This window comes from Nothoprocta perdicaria, unplaced genomic scaffold (genome assembly GCF_003342845.1).
Source record: "Nothoprocta perdicaria isolate Ctin4 unplaced genomic scaffold, notPer1 scaffold_170, whole genome shotgun sequence".
Taxonomy (NCBI): domain Eukaryota; kingdom Metazoa; phylum Chordata; class Aves; order Tinamiformes; family Tinamidae; genus Nothoprocta; species Nothoprocta perdicaria.
The window spans coordinates 305,912-326,909 of record NW_020454872.1 but is presented as its reverse complement, the minus strand read 5'-3'; the positions used below and the strand labels follow the sequence as shown (position 1 = coordinate 326,909).

At 51.4% G+C, this 20,998-nt stretch overlaps 1 protein-coding gene across 1 annotated transcript in view; it reads right to left on the bottom strand.

The window, feature by feature from the left end:
* The window catches only part of CR1 (complement C3b/C4b receptor 1 (Knops blood group)), a 61,087-nt gene that overhangs the window by 9,401 nt on the left and 30,688 nt on the right, over positions 1-20,998 (bottom strand). The window contains exons 46-77 of the mRNA XM_026036044.1: positions 20,386-20,568; positions 19,842-19,938; positions 19,553-19,635; positions 19,235-19,426; positions 18,573-18,755; positions 17,886-18,071; positions 16,632-16,725; positions 15,942-16,027; positions 15,352-15,558; positions 15,145-15,168; positions 14,609-14,651; positions 11,513-11,613; positions 10,923-11,120; positions 10,267-10,446; positions 9,357-9,539; positions 9,020-9,199; positions 8,610-8,792; positions 7,562-7,744; positions 7,225-7,404; positions 6,815-6,997; positions 5,465-5,564; positions 5,034-5,122; positions 4,410-4,604; positions 3,983-4,165; positions 3,389-3,580; positions 3,101-3,200; positions 2,852-2,937; positions 2,245-2,382; positions 1,691-1,870; positions 1,015-1,197; positions 531-713; positions 18-200 (exon numbers count right to left, since the gene is read on the bottom strand). Coding sequence (XP_025891829.1) covers positions 18-200; positions 531-713; positions 1,015-1,197; positions 1,691-1,870; positions 2,245-2,382; positions 2,852-2,937; positions 3,101-3,200; positions 3,389-3,580; positions 3,983-4,165; positions 4,410-4,604; positions 5,034-5,122; positions 5,465-5,564; positions 6,815-6,997; positions 7,225-7,404; positions 7,562-7,744; positions 8,610-8,792; positions 9,020-9,199; positions 9,357-9,539; positions 10,267-10,446; positions 10,923-11,120; positions 11,513-11,613; positions 14,609-14,651; positions 15,145-15,168; positions 15,352-15,558; positions 15,942-16,027; positions 16,632-16,725; positions 17,886-18,071; positions 18,573-18,755; positions 19,235-19,426; positions 19,553-19,635; positions 19,842-19,938; positions 20,386-20,568 — 4,761 coding nt within the window. The remainder of the gene's footprint in view (positions 1-17; positions 201-530; positions 714-1,014; positions 1,198-1,690; positions 1,871-2,244; positions 2,383-2,851; positions 2,938-3,100; positions 3,201-3,388; positions 3,581-3,982; positions 4,166-4,409; positions 4,605-5,033; positions 5,123-5,464; positions 5,565-6,814; positions 6,998-7,224; positions 7,405-7,561; positions 7,745-8,609; positions 8,793-9,019; positions 9,200-9,356; positions 9,540-10,266; positions 10,447-10,922; positions 11,121-11,512; positions 11,614-14,608; positions 14,652-15,144; positions 15,169-15,351; positions 15,559-15,941; positions 16,028-16,631; positions 16,726-17,885; positions 18,072-18,572; positions 18,756-19,234; positions 19,427-19,552; positions 19,636-19,841; positions 19,939-20,385; positions 20,569-20,998) is intronic.

The following is a 20,998-nucleotide window of genomic DNA, read 5'->3' as shown; positions in this document are numbered from 1 at the left end:
CAGCAGCCCGGACGCACCTGCGCAGCGCGGGTAGGGGAGGCTCCAGGTGCCCGTGGGCGAGCACAGGAGCGAAGCGTTGCCCACGAGCGAGAGGCCAGGCTCGCAGCTGTAGGTGACGGACATGCCGCTGGTGAAGCTCTCCCCGAGCTCCGCGCTGGGCGTTGCGTTGGCGATGACCGGCGGCGGAGGACAAGGCACCCCTAGGAGAATAAAGGAGAAAGGAGGTCCCTTGAGGCTGGCACCCAACGGAGGAGCACGGGCAGCACAGCCAGACACCATTGCATCTCCTCAGAGATGCCACTCTCAGGCCCTCTGCCACCCAGGGAGAACCCTCAGTCTCCTCAGTGCTCAGCACCAAGCTGCTCCTCTTTCCCTGGGGGAATTCTATGATTCTATGAATTTAAGTCGCTGCTAGTTGGTTGCTGGGAGCGCTCCCTTCAGCGGGACGTCCCCAGCCTCAGACCTTTCCCTCTCCATTTCACAGCTGCTGCCAGAAACCTGCCCATTCAGAAAACCACATCCCTGCTCACCTGGCACACAGGTGGGCACTGGAGGGACCCAGCGGCCGTCGTGCCAGCACTCGGCGCTGTGGCTGCCCTGCAGCACGTAGCCAGGGTGGCACTGGAAGGCGACGGTGTCCCCAGGATTGTACATGGCTCTGCCCTCTCCAGCTACTGCTCCGTTCTTGATTGCTGGCGTTGTGCAGATGACGACTGAAAAGGAACACGAGCAAAGCATGGGCTGGGGAAGCAGCTGCCAGGCTTGGGCTTCCCTGTTTCTTTTCAGGGTGAAAATTCCCCTGAACTGTAGCAATTCTCCCCTAGCTTCAGGGAAAGGCACACAAGGAGAAAGGAGAGCAGCGTGTGGAAACCCTTGAAATCCCCACCTGGGTGCTGCCCGCTGCCCGTGCCTGCTCAACGCAGCTCCAAAGAGGAGCCCGTGCACTCACTGCTGGGCCCCTCTTTCGGGATGACCCTCGTGGTCTCCGTCCTTACGTTAGGGACAAGGACACACCTTCACATCGGGGGTAAGGGATACTCCACATTCCAGATGGCAGACAGGAAACTTTGGTCGTGCCCGTGAGCGTGTAGCCCGGGTCACAGTGGTAATTCACCGATACTCCGGGGATGAAAACTTTCTCCTCCCTGCTGTTGTACTGGCCGTTTTTGATGCTTGGTGGGGAAGGACACAGCAGCACTGTAGAGAAGGGAAAAGTCAAAAGTTGTGACGAGGTAGCACAAGCACACGCTGTAGGGACAGGCAGCCTGCTTGCTTTCCCATTGATCTTCCCCAAATAAGTATGAATGCCAATATTTGAATCATATTTCTGCGTTTAGATTTTTGTCTTGTCAAGCTGTCTTTCTAGCAATATTTTTTTTCTAGCTTGTTAACATCTCAAGGGAGTATTTCTCACTTAGCATTAGCAGTAGAGCATTTTCTTCTATGGTGGTGAAAACAACCAGCCTGGCTATACCTCTCTTTTCCCGGAGTCATACAGGAGGTGAAACCCGTACTTATAACAAGAAAACGGGGATTGTCAGGATGGGAGGACAAACGTTTGCATGCTTTTCATTTCTTTTCCTTTGGAGAGAGGCACTTAGCATCCTTTTACCCAAAATGAAGCAACTGTCAGCTGTACTTGTGTGGTGGCTTCAGGAGAAAGCAGCTCCACTGCTTCATTTCCACTTACTCTTTTCACAGGTGGGGAGAGGAGGGTCCCAGGTGCCTCCCAACTGGCATTGAGACTCTTGAGAGCCCTTTAAGGCATAGCCAAAATCACATTCAAAGACAATAATGTCCATAAATTTGTACATGGTCTCAGGTCCAGTTGTTCTTCCATTCTCAATCTGGGGTCTTTTGCAGCCAGTGGCTGGAAGGGGAGAACATAAACCACCATTTAGGACGTGAAGCAGAGTGATGCTGACATGAGCCAACAGCTACACCAAGAACCTTACCAACACTTCTGCAGGCATCTCAACATTATTAAGTATTACTCACACAAATCATTCAGGAATATCAATATCCAGTTGTGTTTGAGTCAGTCCTTACTGGACTAAAGAAAAGGAAATCCAAAGAGGCCTGTGAAGCTCTATCTTCAGCCTGTGCCTTTCATGGAAATTTGGTCTGCAGTGCTTAAACCAAGAGCTAAAATGGAAAAAAATTGCTCAGGGAATGATAAAAGCAGCAACATGAACAGACCTTCACATCGGGGTCGGGGCCGGCTCCACGTTCCCAAGGCAGTACAGTTAATGGTTGCATTCCCAATGAGGGTATAACCATTCTTGCAGGTGTATTGAATGATTGTTCCAGGGGGAAACTTGTCTGAGGACTGACCGTTGTGCTTCCCATTGGCAATGTTTGGAGGAGAAGAACAATTCACCTCTGAAAGGGGGAAAGAAAGATCAAGCACACAGAAAGGGGAAAAAAATAAAATATACACAAAATATTCTAACCTTCAAAAATCAAAGGAGGAAGACAAATAATTTCATTAATTGTTTTTAATAAATTTCTGTAAATGTAGCTGTCTTCTTGTGACTGGATACAGTGCCTGCACATGGGCCAACCACTTCACTGCAGTGACTGTCCTTTCTTCTGCAACTCATAACTATTTATCTGCACTTACGGATGAAATATTTGTGAGGCTGCTATATGAAACTGCTGAATTTTGTGTACAGTTTCCCACCTCTGTGGTTTCTTGCTCGTCCCTCAGCAGTTTCACTGCACCATTGCTGCCCTGATTGCACGTGAGAAGTGTTTTGCAGCAAAATTTTTGGTTGGAGTGATGAGCCACTTTCTCCTAAAAACACTGGGGCAAGCGATCTGCAAGGACTGTTTGTTGTGATCTACTTACTGCGGCAAACAGGAACATCTCCGCTCCATAAAACACGTGTGCCAGAGACCTCACATCTTCTCTGAGAAGGTCCGATCAGCTTGTGCCTGTGGTTGCACAGAGGGATTTCTTGCTTTATATACATCCCTTGTAAGCAGCAACCCACACTTCTCACTTAGAAACTAGGTTCTTTAGTGTAAAACTGTTTTGACACTTTAGATCTGCTAAGCTTGCACTTGGCAGCTGAAATTGGTTAATCATAAGACTTACCCTTCTTCACAAGTGTAATTCACTTTCGACCCGAAGAAGAGGTCGGTCAGAATTTCAACTCTGCCATTCTCCGGTACCTCTGGGTTAGGACACTGCTTCCCTGGAAGAGAACATCAACTAACGTTAGACCTCCTCTGTTCAATGGCACGGGGCAGTGAAATCTTGTCCCAAGAATCCTAACATAAAGGACTGTAGAAAGGAAAGAAACTCACAGCATTAGAAGGATTTACACTCAAAGAGTGCTAAAAACCAACCCAAGCTCAAGTCGTTAGGTTTTTCAGCACATACTTTTGCAGAACTCCGGGGCTGCAGACCATGTCCTGTTCTGGAGACACGTGACAGACGGCTGCATTCCTGGGTGGTTGGCATATCCAGGCCGACACACATATTCCACTGTCCGCCCCACGGCGAAGACGGGCTGATTGCTGAACTCCTCCTTGAGCTCAGCAAACACCAGCCTCGCGGGTGCATTACAGCCAGCTAACGAGAAAGATAAGAGAGGTCAGACAAAACAAAGGCAGCATAAATTGCAATTGCTTTAACACCTTCCATTTACCTGCTTCACTTTTTCAAGTCCTAACCAGACTTGTTAGGACTTGCTTGTTTTCCACAAACAATTTCCACCTTCTACACATTTTCGATACAAATGCCTTTTTCAGTTCTCCATATGCCCAAAGCATCCCTTCTCATCTTAAAGCAAAGGGATCTATAAACTCATATGGAACCAATGAGATCCTACTTACGTTAAAGCCTGAGTTCTTTCTAAACTATTTGTTCTGTCCCTGAGGCCGTCACCATCTGTCCTCGCCCAGAGACTCCCCTGTCCCACAGACCTGGAAGCCCAGCAAGGAAAAATCAGCAGTTGAGAGGAGGCACACGGACCTTCACACCGAGGGCTGGGGAGGCTCCACGTGCCAGAGGCAGTGCAGTTAAGCTGTGCTTCCCCGACCAGAGCATAGCCACGATCGCAGCGGTAATTAACAGATGCTCCGGCGCTGAAGGCCTCCCCGGGCTTCCCGCTGTGCTTCCCGTTGGAGATGGCTGGAGGAGCTGGGCATGTCGATGCTGACGAGAGAAGGAAAATCTCATCAACACCCGCAGCAGTACGAAGAAAAAGTGAAAGCAGAACATCTCAGTTGGTGCAAAGATTCAAGTTTTGACAAGTCTGGAAAGAAGTGCAGGATCTCAGAGCAGGCATGGCCGTGCAGAACAACGCGGCTGTGAAGAAGCCTTCTAGACTTAAGGCTGCAAATGATTTTCCTCCAGAGCGCAGCTGTGGGGCTGGGGGGATTGCGCCCAGGACTCGTACCTCCGCACTGAGGCGGAGGGCTGCTCCACACGCCGTTGTAGCCGTCCCTGGTGGTGCAGTGCATGGAGGCCTCGCCGCGCAGCGGGTGCCCCGCGTCGCACGTGTACGTCACCGACGTGCCGAAGTAGAACTCGTCCAGCAGCCTGCCCGTGTGCTTCCCGTGGGGAATGTCGGGAGGAGGCTCGCAGGGAATTCCTGCAGAGACGCAGAACAGGGCTCCTCAGCTCAGCAATGGCACTAAAGTATCTGCAATCCCTTAAATACTTGTCCTAGGGATGGAAAAACTGTGGTGAACTAACTGACCTTCTAGGTGATACCTTGTAGGCACCAGGATCCTGTTCCCCTAACCAGCAATAACAGGCTGGCCAGAAAGCAGACACAACAGGACAAACCACTATGCAGGAAGTATCTACATTCTTTATCTTTTCTACTCTTTCAAAAATAAAAAAGCAAATAATATTTCTTTTGTGTCAACTGTGTAAAATACTGATTTTTCATCTGCACACAGTGCAAAAGAACAGAGAGTCAGCAATTTCTATGTCACCTTTTAAGTTAATATACACCGGGAAGATCTGTAAAATGCTTTTAAATACCAAAATGTACCCAGAGCTGTAAGCTACTTACGCTGACAAATGGGAAGGCTGCCACTCCATTCAACACGCGCTCTGCCAGCAATCTCACATCGCCTGCTGGACTGCCCAATTAACCTGTGCCTGGCATTAGAGGGATTTAACATTCATTCCAGGTCATTTCAACGCACGTTATCTCCTCCTTGACACTCTGAGCAGCCCTGCTGCCACCCTGCTGATGTCAAACCTCATGGGTGAAACCCCCGTCCTAGTTTGACATCCCCTTGCCAGTTTGACAGTATATATACACATATATACTCAAGACAAAACACCTTATCTGTTCATATACGTAAAGCACTCTATACAGGAGCCACATCCATTTTAAGGGAATGAATGAATACAAGGGAAAAACAGACACTTACCAAGTGCAACCTTCTTTCCAGGTTTAAATAGCAGCAAAGAACAAGTCTGCAACCTTGAACTTACCCTTCCTCACAGCTGTAGTTCACTATTGACCCAAAAAGGAGGTCTGTTATGAAACTAATCTTGCCGTTCTCAGGTTCACCAGGATGACTGCACTGTTTCCCTGTAGGAGAACAAGACTAATTTTAGGCTCTTGTATACACCATGGTGCAAAAATGCAATTACTCCTCCAATAATCTATCCTCGTTTCCACTTCCCCCCCAAGTGGGTTTTGAATAACAAAGTTACATGGCTTTACTAGTCACATACTGCTTCAACAACAAAATAATGCTAAGGTTTTTGTAGCATGGACAGATATCCCTAATTCCTACTTGAGCAAAAGACACCAAATCAATGGAGCTATTCACTTTTACAGAACTCTAGTGCTTCTGACCACACTCCACTGCCAAGGCATGTAATAGTAGGTGATATTCCTGGGTGTTTAGCATATCCAGGTCGACAAGAGTATCTCACAGTCTTCCCAACAGGAAAGTCAATCTCATTTATATGCTCCTCGCTTAGCTCAGCAAAGAGCAACCTGGTAGGAGCACCACAACCATGACCTAGCAAGAAAGGAAACACAGAGGAGAATTAGCACTTTGCTTTGGCAGGACAAGCACAGCAGATGCAGAAAGAGACACTGTTACCAAGAAAGTGTCTGGTCTTGAATCGTTTTGATTAATACAGATGATATATCTTTTTTTTTTCTTTAATATATACAGCATTTTATCCTGTTTCTAATGGCAGCTTGTTCCCAGAATATACTTGCATCTTCCATTTGCTTGACAAGTAGAAATATAGGATTTAACCATTTTTAAAACAGAATAGAGGACATAAGATAGCAGAGCACAGCAAATGCCATGACCTACCTGCTAGTGTATGCCTCTGCAGAAGGCTTGGTGGAGGCTCATCTCTCCCACACACCGGGACAGGAGGATCCCAGGTGCCATCCTTCTGGCAGTAGATTTTAGCACTTCCTTGCAGGCTGTAACCATCATGACACTGAAATGTAATCGATTGCCCGGGTCCATATATAAATCCTTGACCATTAACTTTCCTTCCATTTTTTACGTCCGGATTCATGCAGACAGTCCCTGGAAATGAAGATGTGCAGAAGGGATGCGTAAAAGCATTTTAAAAAATTACTAGAGGATGTCAATGCTGCAGGCAATAAATTCTAGAAGACATTTCTATCAAATTCTCCGGTCACCCCTTCACAGTAGAAGGGCTTGAGATTAATTTATTCCAGGCCATACATCAAATGGGATTAATCAGCCCTACAGACTCAGTTGCAATGGGCAGTTTTTCCTCCTGCGCTTCCTGCCACGCTGGGAGCTGTTGGATTTTGGGGTGAGGAGGAAACCATGGACCCACCTTCACAGCGAGGCGTGGGGAGGCTCCAGTTGCCAGAGGCTCTGCAGAGAACAAGGCCGTTTCCAATAAGGTAGTAGCCGGGATTGCAGCTGTACATCACGGACATTCCCAAGGTGAAAAACGGCCTGTCCAGGCTGTTGTGGTGGCCGTGAGCGATCCTGGGAGGCATGGGGCACGGCCGGACTGTAAAAGAGAGGGACAGTGTCTCTAATGAAGCAAGGAAGAGTAAGGAAGCAAGGAACAGCAGGAAAGGGGGAAGGGGCGCAGTGTGGAGGCTGAGGTGCTGCAGCAAGGCCAGGAGCACCCAGCCACGAGCAGCTTGGACAGGGTCACCTGTCACCGGAGGGCTCGTGGTGGCACCGCAGCTCTGCCACCGTGGCCCCAGCAGCAAGGGGGGCAGCAGCACTCACCCTTGGTGCAGCTGAGCACCGGTGGGTCCCACGCGCCCCCCGGCTGGCACCGGGCCTCATAGGAGTCCTCTGAGGCATAACCATCTTCACAGGCAAAATGAAGAGTCTCGCCAGCTTTGTAGGCGCTCTGCAAGCTGAGAACTACCCCGTTCTGCACCGTGGGGCTCTCGCATCCGATGGCTGCAGAGAACACGGGTGGCATTCTTTGAATGCCCGTGTGTGGGTAGGACAGCAGCACACTCAGCCACATCCCATCACTCCCAGAACATTCCCGTGCTCCGCTGACACCCGGGTGCAGCTGGCTGCCCCCGTGGCCCTGCAGTGGGCACCAACCCACCTTCGCAGCGGGGAAGGGGCCGTCTCCACAGCCCCGTGTCCGAGCAGTTGATGGACATGTTCCCAACCATGGTGTAGCCTTCCCTGCAGGTGTAGGTCACCGTCGTTCCCCGGGGAAAGGTGTCTGAGGAGCGGCCGCTGTGCTGCCCGTTGGCGATGTTGGGTGGCCGGGAACACTTCACCTCTGGAAAGGGAGGGAAAGGGTCAGGAGAGTTCCTGCAAGAGGTGAGCTCCGAGATAAAAACACAACTCCAAGTCACCTAAGCAACGAAAACAGTGGAGAAGCTGGAAGGGGATGTAGGGGGTGTAGCCAAGGTACTGTCTATGTCTACCACGTAATAGTCAGTCTTGTGGTGTCCCAGGACTCCCCTGACTTCTCTGGCGAAAGAATGCTGAATCCATTCATATAATGCAGCAGTTCCTACCTGGAAGGCTGCATCCTGGAGCAGAGCAACAGCTGCTTGCAACTAAGCATCTCCAGCGGGTTGCTTTTTGGGCACACTAGTGCCAAGCTGGTGCTGGAGCACCTTGTGGAGGGAGCTAACTTGGGAGACACCTTTGCCTTTGGTCTCAAATCAAACACTGTGCTGGCTTTAGGAGCCAGTGCCAGCCATTCACGTTCAATAATTTGAATTATTGAGCTGCACCACAGCAGGGACCAGCCTGCACTCGCCACAGCAGGCAAGGCAGGTGGGAGGGCAGCAGGTGCCCAGCACTTGGAGAGCTTCGTTTCTCTGAGCTGGGAAACAGGAAAATGGAGATGCTGGAAGGACTCTTGGGGCCCTGGCACATGGCTTCTAACACTGAAGTGCTGCACTGATAAACCTGCATATAAAGTTACCTGTCTCCCTGTTCACAATCATAAGCTCATCCTTTAGGTTTTATAAAACTGTATAAATATATAACTGTTTAAATATAAAACCATTGAAATGGGACTCAAATTCCCCACGGAGGGTCTCAGATGCCATGGTTGACTTCTCTGCTGTGCTACCTGCCACGCCGAGAGCTGCTGGGTTTTGAGGTGACGTTGGAGGAAACCATGGACCCACCTTCACAGCGAGGCGTGGGGAGGCTCCAGTTGCCAGAGGCTCTGCAGAGAACAAGGCCGTTTCCAATAAGGTAGTAGCCGGGATCGCAGCTGTACATCACGGACATTCCCAAGGTGAAAAACGGCCTGTCCAGGCTGTTGTGGTGGCCGTGAGCGATCCTGGGAGGCATGGGGCACGGCCGGACTGTAAAAGAGAGGGACAGTGTCTCTAATGAAGCAAGGAAGAGTAAGGAAGCAAGGAACAGCAGGAAAGGGGGAAGGGGCGCAGTGTGGAGGCTGAGGTGCTGCAGCAAGGCCAGGAGCACCCAGCCACGAGCAGCTTGGACAGGGTCACCTGTCACCGGAGGGCTCGTGGTGGCACCGCAGCTCTGCCACCGTGGCCCCAGCAGCAAGGGGGGCAGCAGCACTCACCCTTGGTGCAGCTGAGCACCGGTGGGTCCCACGCGCCCCCCGGCTGGCACCGGGCCTCGTAGGAGTCCTCTGAGGCGTAACCATCTTCACAGGCAAAATGAAGAGTCTCGCCAGCTTTGTAGGCGCTCTGCAAGCTGAGAACTACCCCGTTCTGCACCGTGGGGCTCTCGCATCCGATGGCTGCAGAGAACACGGGTGGCATCCTTTGAATGCCCGTGCGTGGGTAGGACAGCAGCACACTCAGCCACATCCCATCACTCCCAGAACATTCCCGTGCTCCGCTGACACCCGGGTGCAGCTGGCTGCCCCCGTGGCCCTGCAGTGGGCACCAACCCACCTTCGCAGCGGGGAAGGGGCCGTCTCCACAGCCCCGTGTCCGAGCAGTTGATGGACATGTTCCCAACCATGGTGTAGCCTTCCCTGCAGGTGTAGGTCACCGTCGTTCCCCGGGGAAAGGTGTCTGAGGAGCGGCCGCTGTGCTGCCCGTTGGCGATGTTGGGTGGCCGGGAACACTTCACCTCTGGAATGGGAACAGACATTGCTGACTCAGCTGTGTACCATTTTGCATGTTATCAGAACTGTTTGCCAGGATAATATCCTGAATTCTGCTCAGTCGTTGCTCTATTTCCTGTCCCGATGTATTAGTTAACAGAAAACTTCAGCCACAGCAAGATTATTTTTCACATTATAGCTGGAGGGGATTACTACTAAGGCCAACGTTTCCTGACATCAAAGCTTACATGTGAACACACAAGAGCAGCAAAGGGAGTGAGAAGTTGTGATTGCTTCCCGTTCCCACTTCAGATCACAGAACGTGCTAGCAGGAAGCAAACAGGGCAACGAAGGCATCCCACTGTGAGCTATAAGCAGAATGAGCAGTTCCCTGGTGGGAAGCAGACATCGCCACTTCCCTGCAGCTGGCCTGCGCATCGCTTGCATGCTCGAGATATTGCAGCCTCCTGCTGCAGCACGGGGAGCAGAAACACCACAGCACACAAGGAGATCAACTGGGATCTCAATATATTCTCGTCCCTCTCAGAGCCCAGGAGGGAGCAGTAAGCTCCGGTAGCTTCTGGAGATGGACAGTAAGCTACTTTTGAGCTGATTATGTCTCCCCGTGCATTGATTCAAGATGAGAAGCAAGGCCAGGTCCATCCAGGCTTTGCTTTCCCACCGAATTTCAGTAGGCAGAAGAGGGAGCTTTTCCCCCGTCGTTGTCATTCACACCCCTGCACTGGGACACTTGCCCTTTTTGCACACTGGCAGAGGGGGACTCCACGTGAAATCAGCTCCGCACACGGCTGCGCGGGAGCCCTGGATGGCGTAGCCTGGATTGCACGCAAAGCTCGCGGTATCCCCGGGCCTGTAGATGTAGGGAGCCGGCAGTGTCCTCCCATTCTGGATGTGCGGGAATGCGCACTGAGCATCTGGAAAAGGCAGAGAAATACCCACATTGAGCTGCGCCGCTCTCCAGCCTGTCGTACTCGTGAAGGTTTCCCTGGCACTTGCTGAATGGCGAGAGATCCCTGGGGAAGAGCTCTGTCCTTCGCTTGTCCCACACGCACAGCCTCAGCTAGGGTGGCTCTATGGGGCCCCAGGGTGATCCCAGCCGCTTCCCCAGCAGCAGAGCGGGGACATGGGATCCGTTATCACCCGGTGGCACCAAAAGGCCCTCCAGACCTTGCTGCTCCCCGCTAAAGGACAGGCAGCAGAGTGCTTGGGCACATCTGGTGCCAGCGTGACCTGCCCCCTTGCTCTAGCACCACTCGTCTCCATCTCATCCTTGCCATGGAAACGCTGGGAGGATTTGGCCAGGAGTTAATGCTGGCTATGCTCTTGAGGGCTCATCCGAGGAGGGACCGGCATGCAGGGGACAGAGCCGAGCCGACGGCGATGTACGCACTGAGGCGGCACTGCGGCGGTGCCCCGCTCCACGCGCCCGTCCGCCCGTCCGCCGTCGCGCAGTGGATGTTGGCCTCGCCAACGCGGACATAGCCTTGAATGCACGTGTACGTTATGACTGATCCATTGGGGAACGCGCTCATGAACCGGCCCGTGTGCATCCCGTGGGGAATATCCGGAGGTCGGGAGCACTGGATGCCTGTAGGAATGAAGTGGCGGCAGAGAGTCACCGCGGGCAGAGCAGCAGCGCTAGGTAAATATTTGCAGCAGGCACAAGAATGCAGCAGGAATGCAAAGCGGGCGTCTTTGGCGCGATGGGAGGTGATGTCTCGGACCAACGTGCCAGCAGGGCGGAGGCGAGCGCGTAAAAATAAATATTGCAAAAGCAAATGCAGCTTGATCTTCCTCCAAAGCGGGGACTGGGGACATTCACCTTTTCTCACACAAGCCACCCCTTTGCCCCTGCGCGTTGCCACCCTGCAAGGCGCCATTTGGGGGGATTCCCACCCTGAATTCATTTATTTAAAGAGCCCTCTTGACTCGCTGCGAGCGAGGCGCAGGTGTCTAGTGCCCCAGGCGTCCCCTGCTTACCTTGTGCCTGGGCCCGGGCGGCCACGAGCAGAGCGCAGGCGCCCAGGAGGCGGCCGGCGAGCGCCATGCGCGGCCCCCGACAGCCGCCGCGGCCACTGCGGCTGACCCGGGGCCGCGGGCAGATATGGACCCCGGCTTCCCCCCGCACGCGGAAGGAGATGCAGGTGACGGCAGAGCCAGGGGCTTCCCGCCGCTGTCACCGCCGCGCTGGAGCCGGCAGCGAGGGGGAAGAGGCGCCATGAGGGGGAAGAGGGCGCCCTGAGGCGAGGAGGAAGAGGCGCTATGAGGGGGAGGAGGGTGCCCTGAGGCAAGGGGGAGGAGGGCGCCATGAGGGGGAAGAGGGCGCCATGAGGGGGAAGAGGGCGCCCTGAGGCGAGGGGGAAGAGGCGCCATGAGGGGGAAGAGGGCTTGAGGCAAGGGGGAGGAGGGCACCATGTGGGGGAAGATGGCGCCACGAGGGGAGGGAGGACAGGGCGCCCTGAGGTGAGGGCACACAACTGAGTGGGAAGCGGTTTCCACAGGGTCTCTTCCCCAAACCACCGGCTCTTCCCTCCCGGAAGCAGCTGGGAGGGTGCAGAAGGGCAAGGTGGGGACGTTGGCAGCGTTTCCCTCCTCATGGCCACCGCGCAGAGCCACAGCGCTCCCAAACCCACCACCAAGATCCCCCACTCCTCCCAACCATTACTTCTCCAGGAACAAGTGTGAAGCAAACAGCCTTGAAACCTCATAATTTAATTCAAGTCATTGCATGTGCGTTCTACAAAGTGATATTTTGTGCAACTCATTCACAGTTGCGGTTACACATTCACATGCTTTTACCGGCAGATAACCTCCACGGTGACAAGCTCCCTCACAGCACTTATGGTCACCAACGTGGGGACACGAATGGATCAGTTCAACACAGCCCGAAAGACAAGTCAAACTCATTCAGAAAGAAAAAAATCACTCTGAATTATACAGTAGGAATGGCAACTTTGTAGGATTAAGATAACAAAATCGATCCCTAAGCTACTAACCTTTGTATTTATGTTTGTTCATCTAGTCATTCATTTGCTTTATGGAAAAAAAAAAGAAGTGCAAATTCCTATTTCTTGAGACTAATTTCCGAAAAGAGTCATTTTGCGGCAGCACAGAACTATAGCTTGTGAGGACAAGTTCCTGTTAGCAGGAACACGCGGGTTCGAATGCAGAACTGCACAGGAGGCAGGTGCTCTAAGGACACCGCAGTGCCACAGGGGCCAAGCCAACCGAGTGGTAATTTGACCCTCTGATCATTTAACTTGGTGCTGCTAAGACCAGGGAAGACAGCACTGCTGTCTCCAGGACCCACTATCAGCCAACAAAACAATTTTGCAAATCAATGAATTGAACTCAATTTCTGCAAATCAAGGGAATTATGCATGTCAAGGGAGGTCTTGTCACTTGAGCCGTCCCTGTGGCACCTACAAAGCCCACATCGAGCAGGAAGGAAGGGGATGGCACACCTTATTTTAGCACGCTTTCTAACTCCTTTTTTACCCATCTATATCCCACACCCATCTCAACTCGTCCTCAGTGCAACACGCATCACTAGACCAATTCTGTCAGGACAAAAGCAAAACATGCAGAAGATGCAGGTGTCCGGATTACCACGGGTGACTGCACGAAGGGCTTGGCTTCCTGCGCAGCAGCACCCACATCCACTCAACACGCTGCACCAAGAGCTCCCCACAGCACCAGGCCAGCGGACTTCCCTGAGCTGCCAGCACGGCTGGCCATAGAACCACAGAATGGCTGGGGTTGGAAGGGACCTCTAGAGATCATCTAGTCCCCTGCTCAAGTACGGACACCTAGAGCATGTGGCACAGGGTCACATCCAGGCAGGACGCCACAAAACCAGGTTTTGCTCCTTCACCTTCAAGTGGCCTAGAGGAGCCTCTAGAGCTGAGCTGCTCCCAAGGTCTTCCCCGCACAGGGGTCCATACTCCTCCTCTGCCCACGCACAGCCCCTTGCATCACCCTCTCCAAACTAGCAAACTCCTCTCCAGTGCAAATTAAGACATTGCCTTTCTATCAGTCAGGAAGCACGGGAGCAGAAAACGAAGAGTTCAAACAAGGCGACTGTTGTGGTGTTTGGTGGAATCTGCAAAGGCACCTGCTTGCGTTGGGTTGCCGTGACGTTTCCATAGACTGAACACGTGCCCACGGACAAGCCGCACTGACGCTGTGAAACGCCCATCCTGTTTAACTTTCACCCCAGCCCAGCAACCCCCTCAGGCACCTCCTAAGAAGAGTTGAGTCAATGAAGACTGTTTCAGCAAAGCAGGAAGAGAAAAGCTTTGATAAGATAAGGAGATCACAAGATTAGTTTTAATATCAGCAGGAAGATCCAGAATAGTAGTTCTCTTAAATAAGGCATTTAAATATTTTTCTCCAGTGAAATACTAATTTATATGGATTGCTACTTGCGCAACAGCTCATGCTTGCCCTGCAATAAAAACTAGAGCAAACACTCTTGTGTGAAAATCCTCAGGTCTCTCAGTACCTACAGAATATGAACAGGAAACACAACTCAGACATTAACCTTAATTTTCTCAAGAGACTCACAGGAACAGTCTGTTAACTCTCTTAGCAGCATCACTTCGCTCTTCAGGACACTTCAAGACACTTGTAAACCCCAGTTAGGATCAGACGACACTACCTTGGTGGAGGTGCTACATAATGGTACCTGAAGAGCTCCGTTTTCATGACTCTACAGTATTGCAGGACAAAGTCTTTGGCATCATTACAACCTCACAGGGGATATCTGCACTTGATTTCTGAATCGTAGTTTCATCTGGGTGGCCAGGAGCTGTCCAGCAGAGGCCACATACAAAGTGCTACATGTTCGACACAAGATGCAGCTATTACACCTGCAACCCAAAGCACAAGCAGTTCCCAGGCAGCAGCAGTGAGGATGGTGGAGGATCAATGCCATTTTTTTCATCTAAGGTTCACAGATTGCTACTTCTAGTCCCGTCTCACAAGAGTGAAATCCAAAACCCTGAGATCAGTGAGAACAAGTCCAAAACATCCACAGTCCAGTGCTCCGACTCTTCCAGTTGCTGCTTCATAAACTAAAAGTGAAGAATCAGGATTGCCAGGAGGAGAGGCAGGATTCCTGCAAGCAACAAACAAGAAACTTCAGTCTTCACGCTACATACATTTGTTTACTTTTTGCCTCCCCCCTCCCAGACAGACTTTAGCATTTTCTCCTCTTTTCAAAGGATGACCATAAAAAAGCAAAAATATAAATATGACAAGCGTGGAAAGCTCATAGGCCTATTCCAGGCTTAAGCAGAATGTATGTAATTTCTTATGAGACAATAACTTAAAATGGGGCAGGCGGTGTGGTTAAGAGTGACTTCAGAGAACACCGCGATGCTATCAGCCCGACGATGCTCACAGCTCAGCAGCCAACACTTCCTGCTGCTTCCTCCAAGGGGCTGTAGCGAGCAAGGGAGGAATCCCTGGCAGCTGGGAGAACAGCCCCTCACTCTGCTATGGGTGGCATTTGCTGTCATTAGGACACACATTTAGCACGAGCACTGCACAGCACAACAGACCAGTCGCGCATCACGCATGCACAAGGTGCAGGAATTTCTTTTACTCACCAGCAACAATCTTGTTAGCCGTACCTGGAAAAGAAGGGAGTAAAATGTGAAACTGAACACGCACTAAGCATGTGCAGGCTGTTTTGGGGAGTTTTGAAGGCTTATTCCTTAACTGAGTATCTCATTTGAGGATGTGCAAAGGAAGCGAAAGTAGAGGTGTTCCGAGAAAGAGTAGAAGGCTGCGAGATAGACAGAGGGGACAGTCACCTTTGCATTCAGGAGTAGGCTTGCTCCAAACTCCACGAGATTCACCTTCCACTGTACAGTGGATAGAGGCTTTCCCAACAAAGGTGAAGCCGTCGTTACATTTATAGCCTACAACAGAGCCGTGAGGGAAGCTGCTTTCTGCTGTGCCATTGTGTATCCCATTGTCGATCGTCGGTGGTGGTCCACAGGAAACACTGAGGGGCTCTCCTACGGGAGGAACAGCACCAAGAGTGTCTGAGCACATTCCTAACTGAAATTAGGGCAGGGATGTGGGAAGAAGATACAGCTAACTGAAACACATCTAGAAACATCTGAAAATACTTCTAGCTTTCTTGCTTAATACTAGACTTCAACTACTGCCTACGAGCCACAGCTCGAGGACACCTCTCCATGAAATAAGCCACTGAAGCACCTCATCAGACTGCTCTGTGTTGCTCTTCTCTGGCTCCCTCCAATTTGTCAGCATGACTTTTGAATAGCACAGAATATTCCAGCTCACAGCACAAGCTAGTATTGAAATTTGAATTTTACAGCAGCTTCAAGCACAATTAAGACCAGACCAAGCTCAGACCAGGCACAATTCCTCTTACTTTCACAGGTCGGAAATGCTGTATTCCAGGCAACTCCATTTCCTGAAGCTATGCATGTGGCAGAAGATGGCCCATTTAATTTAAACCTAAAAAAAAGAAAGTTTTACAATTTTTGGAAAACAACCCAGAAAGGGTTCTTTGCCCTCTCCCCCACCATTGCATGGATACGAGAAATCGCTCCTGCTGTGAAATGGTATCTGGACACGCCAAAAGCTATTGTAAACCAGCAGATAAGGGCTGCCCTGCCCTGACCAGCGGAGAAGGGTATAAACTTCCAGGAACTTTAGCAGGAGGGAGACCTCAGGAGGGTCTCGGCAAGAGCACAGGAATAACTCCCCATCTCGGAGAGCGGGAATCACTGCCTCCTTTTCTTGGGAAAGGATTGAAGGGGATTCGCCCAAACCCCAGACCTGGAACAGCCTCCCAGGCTTCTGTCGAACATTGTCCCAGGGTGCTGGTGACCCACCATAGCTCAGAAGAGCTGCATCCCACCCTGCACTGAAGCGGTTCGCTGTGTTCCCAATCACACACAAATTGCCACGCTTTCTGCTCTCCCTGAGGAGAGAACACAGTTTTCCTGGGCACTTGTATGGCACCCAGAGGGTGGATGTTCTGCCCGTCCGTGAAGTGCATCCTGATCCCTGCTCTCGGCCTTCAGCTTCACTCCCTTTTAAGTAGTAATGCACTCACCCAGCGTTACAGGTGAATGTCACGGTTGCCTCAAACTCGAAATTGTCTCCTAACACTTTCCCGTCCTTTATTTGGGGAGTAGAACATTGTCGTCCTAGAAGAAAAGAAATCGGCATGGGAATTACTTCATTTGTCTTTGGAGAGCAACGCCGACTGATGGCTCTTGAACAGAGTTACACGACTGAGACCGAGACCGTGGGCAGGCTGGCACCCGTGCCAAAACCCAGTGCCCCGAGACGCCTGGGGAGGCCTCGGCCTCAGCAGAGGAGCCTTTGCTGCAGCCTGGCACGCGACAACGGAGAGAGATAGGGCAGCAGCCGGCACCAGGCACCGCACGGCTCGCACCCAGCACAGCGCACGCCTGCAAGAGGCAGCTTCTTAAACCAAGAAGCCAGAGGGCCAGAGATAAATAAGACCGCTAATGCAAAGCAAACATGCAGCACCCAATATACGACAGGATACGCCACTCCACCAGTCTTCAACTTCCTCAATATTTAGGGGCTTTTCCAATACCTGTATGAGGTGTCTTGCTAAGAGCAATTTTTTATGCATTGCCAAGAAGGGTCTGAAGTTTTTGCAGACCTTTGTTATTTTAGAACAGTACTGACGTGATATGTGTCAGTCAATGGTAATTTCACTATTAGTCAGTCAGTCTTATTGTGGCAATATTACATGTCATTAGTTCAATGTTTCTCAGTAACTGTGATTACAATCTAAGCTTGTTTTATTGCAGCAGTCAAGCTCGGAAAGTCAATGGGAAAGGCTAGGAACAGGAAGCAACAAGGAATACAAAGGTCTATGGCCCTGTCTCACCAATACCTCTGACTGTCCTCCTTTACCTTGCTAAAAACAATGAGAAAAAACTGATCTGCAATTATGCTCGACTGTAATTGCTTCTTGAGAATCACTCGGTATGCAAACACAAGCAAATTCATCTGAGTTATGGGGAGTTGGAGGCAGAACAAAGCCGTTCTTTAGTTTGTTCAGAAAACAAAGCACTTGGTCTAGACACGTGAGAAATGTCCACTTAAAGGCATGCAGACCTTGTTCTAAGCTTATCAGGTAGACCAAAATACTACATTTGTCCCTATGCACTTTAAAGGGTTCATGAAGAAACTACCAGGTGTGCCAGCACAGAGATGGGCTTGAGCTATCTTTCAGAATCAGTAACACTTTGAGCATATAAAGGCCACTGGTACAGCATCAAGATATATCACTGGTATATCAGGATAGGGCAGGAACAAGGATACTCACGTGTACAGAACTTGGAGCTCGCGGACCAAGTTGCATTTGTCAGACAAGTAACAACAGGAGACTTCCCACTTGCTGCAGTGTAACCTGGTTTACAGGTGTAAGTCAGCTCAGTTCCAACAATGTACTGGCTGCTCACGGTGCCCGGTAATCCGGCAAAAGTGAAGTTTGGAGGAGGACCACAGTAACCTGGCAATTGGAGACAAAGGCAAAGGCAGCTGCAGAAGAATTCCCAAAGGGTATCCAGTAACAGTAAGCCGACTGTTTGGGAGGACACATCCTTTTAAACGTGTTGGTTGCCAGTGTCCTGGGTCCAGTTTGCATCTCGGGAACAGCAGCGTGCATCACAGTTTGTGTAATTGGAGAACAGATGCACACTGAGCAGCATCTCTGCTCCTGAGATGCTACTTTGCTCAGCACCAGCCCAGGATGAAGCACCTGGATTCAGCTGAGCCCACAGATCTGCAAACCGGTGAAGCAAGAGCTTCAGGTCTAGGAAGACCCACATCTTTCAGCACACTTTTGGATCATGTGTAGTTCACAAAAAGCTTCATCTCTAAACATATCAGTAGCCTGGGCTCCACCACAAGGGCTCTTAACCCAGCACACGCACAGGGGTGCCCAACACACAGCTACAACCGCACGGGGTTGGGATCTCACCTCCGGAACCGCTGCTACGCTTGTACTTACGTGGGTCACAGCGTGGCAGGGCTGGCTTCCATGTGCTGTCGGCTTCACAAGTAATGACACTGCTCCCGTTCATGAGGTAGCCGAGTTTACACTGGAAAGTGACTGCGTTCTTATACGTGTACACAGTGCCAAAGCCAGACACCTTCTCCCCGTTTGGCACCTCTGGATTTTGACATCTCACCACTGGAAACAAACCAAGCCAAGAAGAGGACTTGTCAGAGGAGGGAAAGGGCCAGTGGCGTTATGTGAGAAGTGGTCTGAGCAGGACTGCCTCTATGAGAGACTTTTCAAGAGCTTTTGAGGAGCAGAACCTTCTGAATAACTAAATCATTTTCATTTACGTTTGCTAGAATATGAAGGAAAAATAAGCGTAGTTGCTGCCACAGGGACGGTGCTGCTGCAGGTGTGGCAGCTCTATTCTGCAATGCAATGCTCTCTATTCTAGATCGATCTGGATTATAAAAGTGGCTTTCCATGGGCAGAAGAACCTGGGAAACGAAGCCCTGTCTCTGACCACAACTTCACTGCCTTAAGCCTTTGGGAATCATTTAAAACTCAAATTAACTTCTCATGTTTGTCAATCCATCTGGAAAGCAGAGTTTGACATGAAGGAGGCAAGAGAAATGAAATCAAAAGAAAACGGAGAGCAAGAAGACGTTTACCTTTGCATTCAGGGGCCGGATGACTCCATTTTCCATTCAATTTGTCATCTGAAGTACAGTGAATCTGGGACTCTCCGATGAGAGTAAAATTTTGGTGACAGCTGTAAGTAACAGTGGAGCCAAAGGTAAAGCTTTCGTCATGAGCAGTGAACTGCCCGTTTGCAATCTCAGGAGGAGGCTCACAGGGAATAACTGCAAGGAAAAATAGCAGAAAAATGTAATAACATTTCCATTAAAATACAAACCCATAATCTCTGTCTGCCAAAAAGGTATTAATCAAAGAAAAATCAAGGAACAAATCCAAAGGCAGCCTCTTACTTTCACAGAACGGAATCTGGTTCCAGGCAACGTCAGTGCCATGAAGGATACACTGTGCAACTGGATCCCCAATGAGTCGGTACCTAAGGAACGAAGGGTTGAATCTCTTTAAAAACAAAGAGTGAGAAAAAAAGGGAAATTCAGGAAGTTTTATCATTTCTAATGGCTCTGAATCTCCTCCCCTGCCTGTTTTCCAAGGAAACTGCTCCAAGGCTCCATGTATCCCGCTCCCTTCGGTGCTGTCCCCTGGTCCGATGCAGACCAGCCTGGTACGAGGGCAGACACTCACCCTTCGTTGCAGCTGAAGTGAATCATCCCTCCGAAGAGGAAGTCGGCGTTGTCATCAAACCTGCCGTTGGGTATCTCCGGGACACTGCAGCGCTTCCCTGCGGGACAGGGGACGGCATTAGCTGAGTTTCAGGCCGTTAGGATGAGGTGCAGGTCACGCCGCCCTCCAGCATTATCAGGGACCTGCCTTCCCTCTCCAGCTTCTAGAAAAGCTTATGACCCACATTAAACTCTGAGGAACTGAAAGTTACATACAGTTAAGGGCAATCAAGGAGCACAGATTTACGGGTATTTACACATTTAGGGAGACCCAGGGACCTCAGCACCGAGGCCCCTTCCTGCAGCAAGGAGACCCCCTCCGCCTGCCCATTGCCAGGAGGTGACAGACACCGTTTCCCCATCCCACCTTTGCTTTGGCCCGACACGCGGCCATGCTTGCTCTGCCGCAGCACTTTGCATTACTCCATGGGTAATTAAAGGAAATTAAAGGGCCCTCTGTTGGGACCCAGCTGTGGGGGCACCCATGGGCCCGGCCAGGGACGCACCGATGCAGAAGTCGCTGTCGAAGGACCACTCGGTGTCGATGCACACGGTGTAGGGGACCTTGCCCTGGGCTGGCACGTGCCCCGGCCGGCACTTGTACTTGACCCGCGCGCCGGCGACGTACGAGCCGTTTGTGGGCCCGTCCGGCTCGGCGAAGGAGAGCCGCGGCGGCGGCCCGCAGTCACCTGGGGAGCGCAGGGGACGGTGCTCACGGCCCTGCCCCACACAGCCTCGTCCTCGGGGCCGCGTGTCGCCTGCCTGCAGCGCCCCAGCTTGAGCCCCCTTCCTAGGCATCTCCGGGCCATCCCCCAGTGCCTTTCTCTGGCATTCCCAGCTCCAGAACCTTCCCCATGTTCCCCTCATCCCCAGCCCCATCCTCATCCCCTTTCCCACGCCCTTTACTTGTTCCCAGCCTTATCCTTCTCCCCTTCCACACACATCTCCATCCCCTTCCAGTCCTGCCTCCATCCCCTTCCCCTGCTCCCAGCCCCAGTCCTGCCTCCATCCCCTTCCCCTGCTCCCAGCCTGATCCTTCTTGCCTTCCACTCCCATCTCCATCCCCTTCCCCTGCTCCCAGCCTTAGCCCACTCCCCTCCCAGCCCCATCTCCTTCCCC